The sequence below is a fragment of the Erigeron canadensis genome, chromosome 4 (assembly GCF_010389155.1).
Source record: "Erigeron canadensis isolate Cc75 chromosome 4, C_canadensis_v1, whole genome shotgun sequence".
Classification (NCBI taxonomy): domain Eukaryota; kingdom Viridiplantae; phylum Streptophyta; class Magnoliopsida; order Asterales; family Asteraceae; genus Erigeron; species Erigeron canadensis.
The window spans coordinates 28074638-28087312 of NC_057764.1; the positions used below are offsets into that span (position 1 = coordinate 28074638).

Genomic DNA, 12675 nt, shown 5'->3' on the forward strand with positions numbered 1-12675 from the left:
TTATGTTTCATATTAATACAATCATATTCTCTTCATCTCTTGCATAAGCTACTTTTTATTCTAATAATAGTTGAAAAAATTAACATAGTTTTGTTTATTAGAGTATAAGATTGTTATAAATAACCTACTAATTTTTAATATTATCTTCTTTTGAATGCAAAAAGGTTTTTAAACTAATGCGAACCAATCTAAGCTTGAAAAATCTTTTGATAAGGGTAAAACTGATCGGTAATCATATCACATCACATTTAAAATGTAAGTAATATAAGTTTCATGCAGGAATATAAATATAATTGTCATGTATGTGGAAAAAATGATATAATATCAACATTTACGTTTTTTTTTTTTTTTTTGGAGACAGCCAAATCAATGGTTACCTTTAGGAAACATGGGAAATTAAGTTGAGAATAAAATTGCACTTAATGAAATCATAAAATCATAAATGCATAACTTAAAAAATCAACTACCACATATACTAGTACTACTACATTGTACATAAACATACTTCCTCTTTTTACTTTAATTTACTATACTACCCATCACTCTACATCTCTTTTTGCCTATATATACAATTCTAATTATAACTCTTCCAGCACACTTGTTAATAAGCAAAAATGGTGATAGTCAAAAACTTAAAAACTTGTTTTCTTGTATGGGTATTTGTTGTTTCTTTGTCTAGTGCTTCATCTTCTTCAAATTTTCAAGATAACAAAAATGTCTATTTCTTTTACACTCCATATCCAAACGTTGGCTCATCTCCTCCACCAGTTGGTAAAATTTATATAAAAACATTATATTTTGTAAATTTTTATGTATTTTACAATGATTTGATAGAGCACTTTTATTTTCTTGCTTTTCATTCTTAATTTTTTGTTGATTTAATTGTTCACAGTTTCCTACCAAAATCCATCTCCGGTTCAACCAAATAGTCCTCCACCCGTAGGTAAAACTTTAAACAGTATATATATGTGTGTGTGTTTTTTTTCTTTTTATGTTATTTTTTGTATTTCTTGATTGATAAAATATTACATATTTGTTTATGTGTACAATTTTGATGATTTATGTTATTATGTTTTTTTTTTCCTTTTTTTGTAGTTTCTTATCCTACTCCACCTCCTGTTCAAGCAATTAATCCACCCTCAGGTACAAAAACTACATGTATTAATTAGTTTTTCAATTAAATAACTCAAATGTTTGTGTGATAAGTGTAAGTTTATGAAACATATATTGTTGGAACACTATATATATTTGATTCCACGACTGGTAAAAATAATTTTTGAACATTCATATCGTAGAATACTCTTAAATTTGTATATATTAAATGAAAATATATGGAATGTGGCGTACGTACGTTTTTATTTTATATGATGATTTATTGATTTATGATTTATTTGTAACGTTTGTTTGTAGTTTCAAGCCCACCGCCAGCTCATGCAAATAATAATCCACCCCCAGGTTAAAAATTTATAACTTTAAGTAGTATTTTTCATTTTAATTGGTTATTTTATCTATATCGAAGGGTTGGGAGTAATATGTTTGAGTTGTATACTATTTTTAGATAATAGTTAATTCTCTTAATGATTTGGAATTAATTAATGTGTAGTTTCATTATAATATATTGTTGAAAGCCTTAATGTTATAAACAAAATATAACGAAATCTTATAGAGCATTACAATTTTGATATTTTGATTTATGGTATGATGGTTTGTTTGCAGTTTCGTATGGAAGTCCACCACCGGTCGAGGCGAATAATCCACCTCCATCTGGGGGCGGCATACCACCGGTTCAACATACTCCAACTCACCATCACCATCATCACCATCATCATCACCATACAAAACAACCACCTGTTACTAACTGCGAAATACCACCACCGGCTACCGGTTATAACAACCCCCCTACCACTCCACCTTCTAATGGAGATCATCATAATCCACCAAATAGCGGCGGTGGTAGTGGTACTCCTACCACACCTACACCGATACCTACACCTACAGAACAACCTGTGGTCAAACCACCATCCCCCACCGAATATCACACCCCTTCGGTACCGCCACCAAAAAGTGGTTGCAATTGCGGAAATCCACCAAATTCCAATCCCATTCCACCGGTAGTTGCACCATCTCCAGTCGAGCATCACAATCCATCACCAACACCACGTACCGGATATCACTATTATCCCCCACCTTCCACCACCACCCCACCATCCACCTCCCCTTCCACCACTCCGTCCAACAACCCACCGTCCACCACTCCATCCAACAACCCACCACCCACCACTCCTTACACAAACCCACCATCCACTACTCCTTCCAACAATCCACCATCTACCACCCCACCATCCACCGCTCCTTCCACCACTCCGTCCAACAACCCACCGTCCACCACTCCATCCAACAACCCACCACCCGCCACTCCTTACACCAACCCACCATCCACTACTCCCTCCAACAATCCACCATCTACCACCCCACCATCCACCGCTCCTTCCACCACTCCGTCCAACAATCCACCGTCTACCACTACTCCCTCTACCAACCCACCATCCACCACTCCCTACACCAACCCTACTACTCCTTCCACCAATCCACCATCTTCCAGCCCACCCTCCACCACTCCCGACATTGACCCGCCGTCATCCACACCTCCAAAGCCGAAAACTCCGTCTAATGATCCCAGTAACACACCATCATTCCCTAATATACCCTTCATTGGTGGCACTTGCAAGTGAGTGACTACTACAATACTATTTTAATTAGCATATATAATAGCCACACATTAATTAGTTATAAACTTATAATAGGCCAATGCATAAACGCATGCATTATCTAATATAAACTCACTTCTGTTTATCTATATATTTATTATATTTTGTTTCAAATGAAAAATATACATTTAGTCATTTACAAACATATATAGTTTTAAGGAAAGAGATATATCTTACAACGTTGTGAAACTGATGAATATATGTACGTACGTAACATTATTATTTTTTAAATCGTTTCATATATTTTTACATAAACATTTGTTTGTACAAATTTCTCCTTTTCAAATATGTATAAAAAGGACCACAATTATGTCCCCTTTGTACATTACTATAATTAATTATGTATGTATTTATTAATGTAGTTTTTGGAAGACACACCCACACTTGATCTCGGATCTATTCCGATGGTGGCGTACCACAGTCAGCCGAGGCATGGGAGGCCTAGGCACCATTCCCGGATTCGGGTCGACCATGGGCTTCCAAAGAGCACTATCAAACGAGAGAACCGATGGTATTGGTGCGCTTTATCGTGAAGGAACCGCTGCTTTGCTAAACTCAATGGTCAGCAAGAACTTCCCTTTCACATCGAGTCATGTTAGAGACAGTTTCGTGGCTGCACTCTCCTCAAACGAGATGGCCGCGGCACAAGCTGAGGTTTTCAAACTAGCCAATGAGGGTCACCTTAAGCCAAGAGTCTAATTTATGCAAGTTCCGTGCATTTCTTTTATATTTTGTTAAGTTCTCTTCTATATATATATATATTAGTTGTTTTAGTTGGACTTTATTAGAAGCTATACATTATGATGTTCGATCTAATCAAACCATGTTTTTACATGGATTATATTATTATTGGAAGTTTTGGAAGTTACTTAATTAATGAAGTACTGAATTAAGTTTATGATGAGATTGTGATGTTGATAATAACTTGTTGACCATGGTCTATAAGAATTAAAGAAGAATAATATATGTATAAACCATAAAGTGACAGAAGTGTAGTTTAAAGGCATTAAAAATGGGTTGCTATAATAGAAACATTTGCCGTTTTAATTGCACTCAAAGCTAGCCAGTAGCTAGCTAGCAGCCTATCATACATGGGTACATACATTTACATAGTACTATAGCGCAAACGTGGTCAATGCTTTAGTCGTACTACTGTTTTTGAAACATGTACATTAACTCATCACACATCCAATAATTTCAAAAGACTGCCATAAAATGTTCAATTCTTTGGGACCGGCCGGTCTTTTGTTTATTGTGAATTACACTAAAAGTTTGGATTAATCGGGTTTGTAGCACTACTCGTTTTCTAAATCTTCGCGTTTCGTTAATATATGTAAAAGGCGCGCGCGTGTTGATCTTATGGGCCTAATGACGTTATGTGAAAGAACACAAACATTTAATTAACGGGTAATATAAAGTTGTTCAATACTAGAGATGAGTAACCAATATACCGTCAGTCCCTCATGGACCGGTCACATTGCTTACGTGAGAGCAATAAACCACGTAATACTATGATTAAAAGAACATGCGTGAGATTTGAACCCCTACGAACCTCTTTTATGCTCCAGGTGTCCCGGCCACCACTAAACTACATCACAAATGTCGATTAGTGACAACTAAAATTTAGTAACTAATAACCTTATTTAGTTACCATTAAGAAAACGTGGTCACTAAATTTGATAGATCACTAAACAAAATTAGTGGGCAAAAAATAACATTTTTTTGTCTCTAAACAAAATTAGTGACAGATCTTTCATGACGAAAAGTGACCACTCAAAATTTGGTCACTAATTTTTCATAATGACAAAAGTTTGGTCTCTAAACAAAATTAGAGACGGAAATTGACGAAAATTTAGTCATTATGAAAAATTAGTGACCAAATTTGAATGATCACTTTTCGTCACTAAAGGTCCGTCACTAATTTTATTTAGTGACCAAATTTTGAGTGGTCACTTTTCGTCACTAAAGGTTCGTCACTAATTTGTTTTGAGACCAAAAAATATTATTTTTCTTGTAGTGCTGACATCATCACATTAAATTTAGTGACCACTTTTTCTTAATGGTAACTAAATAAGGTTATTAGTGACCAAATTTTAGTTGTTACTAAACAAAATGGTCACCAATCGACATTTTTCTTATAGTGCTAACATCATCACATTAAAGGATTATATATGTTTAACGTAAAAAAAAAACTATTTATATATGTTTATATTTTTCAAAGGGTTTTGTTAAATGAAACACTTAGGGTTGTAGTTAAGGTTTATTAAATAGTTGTATATTTAATATAAAATTCAAGAGTGAATTTTTAATATGAAATGTACAAACTTTTTATGCATGTTTAATGCAGTCCCGAGGACTGCGTTTAACATTTTCCTTTTTCAAAAAGTGAAAACAAAAAGTGGTATGTCGATATATGTGATTCTTTTAATGATACTCTAAAAACAACAGGGCAAATGTGGAAAGAGTAGTCGAATTTAAAGACTTGTTGGTCTGTTTTGGGATACAGTTATTTTGGTTATCAATGTTGCAAATTGGTCTCAACTTTTGGTAACGAAAATGGTCCCTAGGACTGAATTTATCTATGCATCGAACTTTATATGGTTCATTGGTATGTCATTGATGGGAATGTTTTGCATTTAGTGAACAATATTACCTTGACTACTCAAAATGCATTTTGTTACATGCATATATTTGTGACTATAGTATCTTATCAGTCGTCAACCTTATATCCCAAAGTGGTCCCTCAATTTAACTTTATAAAACCAACGAGTACTTATTTTTAGCATTATGTAATTAGCACGTGTGTATATATGTATTTTTTTTTATCTCAAACTCAAAGTATATCTTGCTACCGATTGGTCTAATGAAAAGAATACATGTTTATTTTTTTTATAATTGGGTTCAGGTGTGTGAGTCTTCTCGGTTGTTAATAACGACTCATATAGAGCAGCTTACTTTGCTATGGTGAGTTATAGAATCAATTGAGTATCTTAAACATATTTGAAGTGACCATATTTATTTAATTTTCATTTATGTGGGTTTGAATAATTAGTAATCGTTAGGTGATAGAAGTCACTCCAGGTTTAACTTGAAGATCAATCTAAGTGTTTTAAAATGTTCTTTTATTGGTATAGGTCTCCTAGCATTAGATAAAGAGGTTTGTTAAGCCATATCACTACGAGAAAGAGTGTACTATCAGAAATAATGTTTAGCGACAATATTCAGTTGGCGCTATAAAAACACTAGGGGTAACTTATTCACGAATAATGAGAAGTCTAGTATATATCATCCTAATCGCATGTCCATGCTAGACAACCTCCTCACAAAATGGATCCTTAATTAAATAAAAAAAAACTCCACTTTTTTACACCTAAAATGTAACTTTATTTTTGTCTGATTTAATAACTTAACCGAGTGTTTATTTAACTTTAGTGTGGCAGGTAAGGATGGACATGAGATCGGTCCCAACACTATGATACCAGTCTCGGTCCTATATAAGACGGTATTGGCACGAGACCATAACATTATCGGAAAATCTCGTAGTTTCCCGGGAATTTTTAATACCGTCCCGGTTTCAATTCTGAAAACTATAAAAAAAAAATAAAATACCAATCCTTATCTCGAATGCAATTCTGTATCATTTTTCGGTACTTGGATCATGATCTTATCTCATCCCTACTTACTCCTTAGTCCCTAGTGTGGGAGGTTTCAGGTATTTCTCAAATTGTTAGATAAGTCCAGCATCAATAGAACCTCAATGTAGCAACCCATTGGCCCGGCTTATTGGGCTTATTATCAAGTTATGTTTCTTTTGTTTACTTAAAAGGCTTATATCTTGGGCTTGTTGGGCTTATTAGCAACTTATGTTTCTTTAATTTGTTGACTTAAAAGGCTTAAAGCTTTAAAGTTTAAACTGTTCAGGTACTCATCTAAATATTAGTCTTACTAGTTACTAGTATATTAGTTTAAAAAAAAAAAAAGCAATTTGAAACCAGTGCAACAGAGTAGTGACAGACCGAACAATTCGTGATGGTAATGGTTGTGGTCATTAATCGTATTATTGAAATAATGAATACTGTGGTAAGAAAGACTAATAAATTTTGGACAACTTTTATAGAAAAATGTATTGATATTATATATATATATACTTCATTAAAACAAAAGTATGTGAATAGTAACCGCCTACGTTGCGAGTTACTATTCGCTCACGTTACAACTTGTATCATTATTCGGGTTTTGCTATATTGTATTACGTTTGAGTGTTTATACTACGGGTATTAATTGGCTTTTTTCTTTTGGTTCATCCAATTTTTTTGTGGACACATCCTGTACCACTATTCGCATTTTTCTATATCACACTTTTTTCCTTTTAGATCATTGAACCTTTTCGTGACCACTTACGTGGCGAGTTATTATTCGCTCACGTTACAACCCGTATCATTATTTGGATTTTGCTACATTGTATTGTATTACATTCGAGTTTTTATACTATGGGTTACTTCTTGGGTTTTTTCAGGTTTTTTTCTTTTGGTTCATCTAAATCTTTTTGTGGCTACATTCTGTATCACTATTCGCATTTTGCTATATCACACTTTTTTCTTTTTAGATCATTGAACCTTTTTGTGACCACATTCCGTATCACTATTTAGATTTTGTCAAATGGCGTACCACTTGAATTCTCAACTGATATGTCTAAGATTTTGTCACATTTCATTCATTCGGGGTTTTTTTTACAGGTTACTTTTTTGTTTCTTGAACACTTTTTAACAAACATATTTATGACAAAATAATGTTTTATTAAGCGGTTGAAGGTTTATCGCAAATACATTAAAATAACGTAACCATTTCAATAAGACGATTGAGGCCTCGCAACACGGGCCGTGAAATTTACTAGTTAAATATAATTTATGTCAATAAAAGTTGTAACAATTTAAAAATAATTATATAAAAAGATAAATAAAATAAGGGCAGAACAACATACGTGCAAGTGTGCAACTGATGAACTAAAAAAACAAATAACAAATAAAAGTAAGTTTAATAAAGAAAAAGGGAAAAAAAAAAAGAAAAGAAAAAGTCAGCAGTGAGAGCTGACCTCTATATCTACGCATCCCAATGTCGCGCGGCACAGATAACATTACGTATCTGGATTTTGATGCCCCCACCCACATTTTCGTTATTATTATTCTAAATTTATTACTCAACCAACCCACCGTTTTTCATTTTCCGTTCCATTTTATCATCCTGTGACCACTGATGGCGCTCAGGGCAGCATTAGGCAGCAGAAAGATGAGGCAACATGGTGGTGGTGGGTGGTGGCCGTCATCAATAACAACAAGATCCATGTCATCATCATGGTGGAAACATGTAGAGCCAGCACCTAAAGATCCGATTCTCGGTGTCACCGAAGCTTTTCTTGCTGATCCTAGTCCCCAGAAAGTTAATGTTGGCGTTGTATGTCTGATGTCTCTTTGTTTCTTTTTATTTTCAATATTGTATTAATATTTATCTATCTATATATATATATATATATATACATATATCGATTGAGCTATACTAGATTTTTTAGTTCGTGTATATACAGTTTAATTAGCTAAAGGGAAAGTTTAGATTTAGCGCGTTTAGTTGTGGAAAATGTTTTTTAGTTTTCCATTTCTAATTTTCTAGAAAATGAAAGGAGTTTTCCAAAATGAAAATTTTGAAAACGCGTTCAAAGTTTGGAAAATGGAAAACAATTTGAGGTTTGCAAAATTTAGAAAATGGAAAATGAAAAGTGGAAAACAATAAAAAAAAAAAAAGTGTTTTCTAATTTTTCATAGAAAAGGGGAAAACAAGGTTTTCTGTTTTCTTGGAAAACAGTTTTGGAAAACCATGATTTGAACGAGTTTCCTGTTTTCCATGTTTCCTTAGAAAATGGAAATGGAAAACGGGAGGTGTTTTCTCGAACTAAACGCACCCTTAGCTTCTCTTTTTTTTTTTTACGGGTTTATCACGTGTTATTTAATTTTTTAAAATTGCTACTAGATAGCCTCAATATGCTCATTTTTTTGGGGCTTATGAGGTTAATAGCCTGGAAAATTAAGCTAATTCAAACACATCCTTTACTTGGTTAGATCAATTAGGATGTTGTTTTGGTTATGATGATTAACTAATGTGTTGATGCTGTGTTAATAGGGAGCTTATCGTGATGATAACGGGAAACCGGTGGTTTTGGATTGTGTTAGAGACGCTGAGAGGCGAATTGCCGGAAACTTGAACATGTGAGTCATATGAGCTACTCTTTCTTTGCTCCTTTTTTACTTTACACACAACACAAGCAACAAAAATTGCAAACATACAGTTTAAATTTGTTCAAAGATTTAGCGAAGATAATATTATTATGTTTCCTGACTTACACAAAAGAAAATGCTTGTTGGTAAATGGTAACTGTAAAATTAACAAATTCTGCTTAGAAACAAGGCTAACTTTGGTACATGATTACGATGATCCAGTGTTCATGGTCACGTGACTAATTTCTTCTTGATCCATCAATGTCTTGGTGATCTGATGCCTCGTTATCTTTTTGAATCCCCCTGACCAATATTTATTTTTCACATGGTTTTTTTCAAGATAAGATTACAAGCCTTCTTTTTTATCTGTCTTTTTTAGCGATCTGTAGTTTTTTAGGTACTGCTCATATGTTTGGTACTTTTTCTTCTTAGTGATTGTAAACGATCGTTAGAATTCTGAATGGGTATCCGTTGGGGAGACTATTAGGATTAAGACCCATATTTCATTATCATGGAGTCAGTCCCATGAATCTACTAATCCAAGTTTTACCTATGTTTGTAACCTTGCCTGATTCATTTAACTCGGGATGCATTTGATTTTAGAATGTGATGATGGAGCTTATGCTCGATAAAACTTATAAAGATTCGATCTTTCTGTAAATATTGTCCCATTTTTCAACAAACATTGAACTTCATGATATGATATAATCCACCAAAAAGTTGAATGTTAGCAATTATTATGTTCTGCTGTTTAATTTTACGTGCCTTCAGGGAGTATCTTCCAATGGGAGGAAGCAACAAAATGGTTGATGAAACACTGAAGTTAGCCTATGGGGATGATTCTGATTTGATTAAAGATAAACGAATTGCGGCAATACAAGCTCTTTCTGGCACTGGTGCATGCAGAATTTTTGCAGATTTCCAGAAACGGTTTTCCCCTGATTCTCAAATCTATATTCCAGTCCCTACCTGGTCGAAGTAAGTGCATTAAGAAGTATTTAGCAGAAGTTTGACGGTTGACCACTATGCTTTTGGTTTTGATATATTTTTTGTTGACTTGTGATGTGAAATCCAGTCACCATAACATTTGGAGAGATGCTAATGTACCACAAAGGACATTTCATTATTATCATCCAGAATCAAAAGGTCTTGATTTCGCCTCGTTAATGGATGATGTTAAGGTATCAATAATACTTGAACTTGTAGAATTTTGTATCTCGAAACAGAGCTTAATGGTTTTTTTCTACTGTTTTTCTTGCTTATTCCGCAGAATGCACCAAATGGCTCATTCTTTTTGCTGCATGCCTGTGCTCATAATCCTACCGGAGTCGATCCTACAGTAGAACAATGGAAAGAAATATCTTACCAGTTTAAGGTTAGAGCACTTCACCTTATTTGATTCTTGTATATTATCTCTTTTTGTTATCAGCCTCTAATGTTACTATCTTCAGGTGAAAGGTCATTTTGCTTTCTTTGACATGGCTTATCAAGGCTTTGCAAGTGGTGATCCAGAGAGGGATGCAAAATCTATTAGGATTTTCCTTGAAGATGGTCATTTAATCGGATGCTCTCAATCATATGCTAAGAATATGGGTCTTTATGGCCAGAGAGTCGGATGCCTTAGGTGATTCTCTATTACTTATTTGTATGTGTGGGCCCATATCTTTATATGCTTTCATGTTTTAGTTCTAGATTATCGTTTGCTGGAGTAATATTCTTCACAAAAGCATCAAGTATAGTACCACATAGGGATAACAATGTAAAGTAACTTCTGATATCACTGGACCATTACAGATTTTTCTTAGAATTGCATTTGTATTCCCTCTGCTTGATGCAAACCTTCCTTTGCAGTTTGGTATGTGAAGATGAAAAACAAGCCGTGGCTGTGAAAAGTCAATTGCAGCAACTTGCAAGACCTATGTATAGTAATCCACCTGTTCATGGTGCACTTATCGTTTCAACTATCCTTAGTGAACCAGATCTAAAGCAATTGTGGCTTAAGGAAGTCAAGGTACTCAATATTTCTAGCATCTATAAGAAGCAAATGTCAAAGTCCTCATGATCAATCAAGTCTCAAATCGGAAGTAAATTCTACATAATCATTTTTAGTCTCTTATACAGTTACAAGTCAAGATCTCCTGTTCTTAATTTAGAGGTGGCAATGTGGACCCATTTACTTATGAATGGGTCTATAATGCTGATCTATTAGGGGTATGCTTGGTAAAGAAAAAAAATTAGCTATGAAGAAAACATTTTGTAAGTTGCCTAAAGTGCATTTTTCATGCATTAATCACCTCAAATAATGTGTTTCATTATCATATCCATGCACTAATTATTATATAGGAAATTAAAAAATTTGGACAGACATTGTTGTGTGTCAACCTGGCCTGATAATCATAGTTTTGACTTGGCTCTCAGTTGTAGTCGTCATAATCCTGTTAGCCTCTTGCCTAATTACTTATGCAAGTTTTACTGCCAAGCAAACACCAAATTACCAGAAGAAAACTATGGTTAACAGTATTCCTTTGGCAAAAAAGTCAAGCAACCTACACCATAAAATGAAAATCCAAAATTTTTACCTTTTTGAATTAATAAAATAAAAATCTGACCATTAAACCATCTCTGTTTTTGACTTTACCAGGGTATGGCTGAACGTATAATCGGAATGAGGAGCTCTCTTAGGGAAAATATTGAAAAGTTAGGCTCTCCCCTATCATGGGAGCATATTACTAATCAGGTAATTTTACTAATCTACCCTTTAATCATAATTTGTGATGGTGACTATAATATTGTTTTATATTGTAAAAACAGATTGGCATGTTCTGTTATAGTGGGATGACTCCTGAACAAGTTGATCGGTTGACAAAAGAGTTTCATATTTATATGACCCGCAATGGCCGTATTAGGTAATGCTAAAACCCTGGGGAAATATGGAACTCATTCGCATTTATTTTTCTTTTTGGTTGAGACTTACTCGTAGTAAATGTGTGGTACAGCATGGCAGGGGTCACAAGTGGCAATGTAGAATACCTGGCAAAGGCTATTCACGAAGTTACAAGAGCCGGTTAAAGTTCAGACATCTACCAAGGTTTTGGTTGCAATTAGTTTCAGGTATTCTCTGTGAAAGAATTCATAGGAAATAAAAGGTTAACGCCCTTCACCTGGTTGAGTATTGGTCGTTTGTAGCGGATAGTGCTTATTGTGTTGTAATGTTAGAGAACTTAGAAAAGCTCAATTCTTGGAAGCAGATAAAAAGTTCTATACTGGTAGCTTTTAAAAGCAACCTTCATTGATTGAATAAAACGTGTTTGTTACTTCGAAGCATTGGCAAATTTAATAAAATACATTCGATTCTAGATATATATTTGGCTTGAGATAAATCACAACTTTAATCGACTTGTATGTAGATAAAATTGGTTGAAATTTGTCAAGACTTGTATGTGGCTGTGAAACAGCTGTGGTAAAAATTAAGAGACGAGTTTAAGCATACATTGTACTGGCATATTTAAGTACCTTTTGTTAGCGATATTTAAAGAAAGAATCATAGGTTTATTAGTACTTGACATAAGGTCTTTTACAACAAGAGGAGAAACTTGTGAATTGTAAAATGTTGGTGCATGACCAACAACAAAAATGAATTG

At 34.1% G+C, this 12675-nt stretch overlaps 2 protein-coding genes across 2 annotated transcripts; both read left to right on the forward strand.

Annotated features, from left to right (window-relative positions):
* The first annotated feature begins 614 nt into the window (after positions 1-614).
* LOC122597292 (vegetative cell wall protein gp1-like) lies at positions 615-3666 on the forward strand. The gene is made up of 6 exons (XM_043769905.1): positions 615-771; positions 893-943; positions 1096-1143; positions 1411-1455; positions 1717-2728; positions 3131-3666. The coding sequence occupies exons 1-6, from the start codon at positions 615-617 to the stop codon at positions 3465-3467; spliced, it is 1650 nt and encodes a 549-aa protein (XP_043625840.1). The 3' UTR covers positions 3468-3666.
* Positions 3667-7904: 4238 nt separating this feature from the next.
* Positions 7905-12394, forward strand: LOC122595458 (aspartate aminotransferase, mitochondrial). The gene is made up of 10 exons (XM_043767821.1): positions 7905-8219; positions 8940-9025; positions 9806-10012; positions 10110-10215; positions 10305-10409; positions 10486-10658; positions 10886-11045; positions 11676-11771; positions 11846-11940; positions 12031-12394. Exons 1-10 carry the CDS (start codon positions 8022-8024, stop codon positions 12101-12103), a joined length of 1299 nt encoding a protein of 432 aa, XP_043623756.1. The 5' UTR covers positions 7905-8021; the 3' UTR covers positions 12104-12394.
* Positions 12395-12675: the final 281 nt, after the last annotated feature.

What these genes read in the sequence shown, in the direction of transcription:
- LOC122597292 (XM_043769905.1), top strand. Translation starts at nt 615, where the DNA reads ATGGTGATAGTCAAAAACTTAAAAACTTGTTTTCTTGTATGGGTATTT. An exon ending in AAATAGTCCTCCACCCGTAG is followed by an intron (nt 944 to 1,095) that starts GTAAAACTTTAA and finishes CTTTTTTTGTAG; the next exon opens with TTTCTTATCCTACTCCACCT. An exon ending in TTCATTGGTGGCACTTGCAA is followed by an intron (nt 2,729 to 3,130) that starts GTGAGTGACTAC and finishes TTATTAATGTAG; the next exon opens with TTTTTGGAAGACACACCCAC.
- LOC122595458 (XM_043767821.1), top strand. Translation starts at nt 8,022, where the DNA reads ATGGCGCTCAGGGCAGCATTAGGCAGCAGAAAGATGAGGCAACATGGT. An exon ending in CGTTAATGGATGATGTTAAG is followed by an intron (nt 10,216 to 10,304) that starts GTATCAATAATA and finishes CTTATTCCGCAG; the next exon opens with AATGCACCAAATGGCTCATT. An exon ending in GGGAGCATATTACTAATCAG is followed by an intron (nt 11,772 to 11,845) that starts GTAATTTTACTA and finishes TTGTAAAAACAG; the next exon opens with ATTGGCATGTTCTGTTATAG.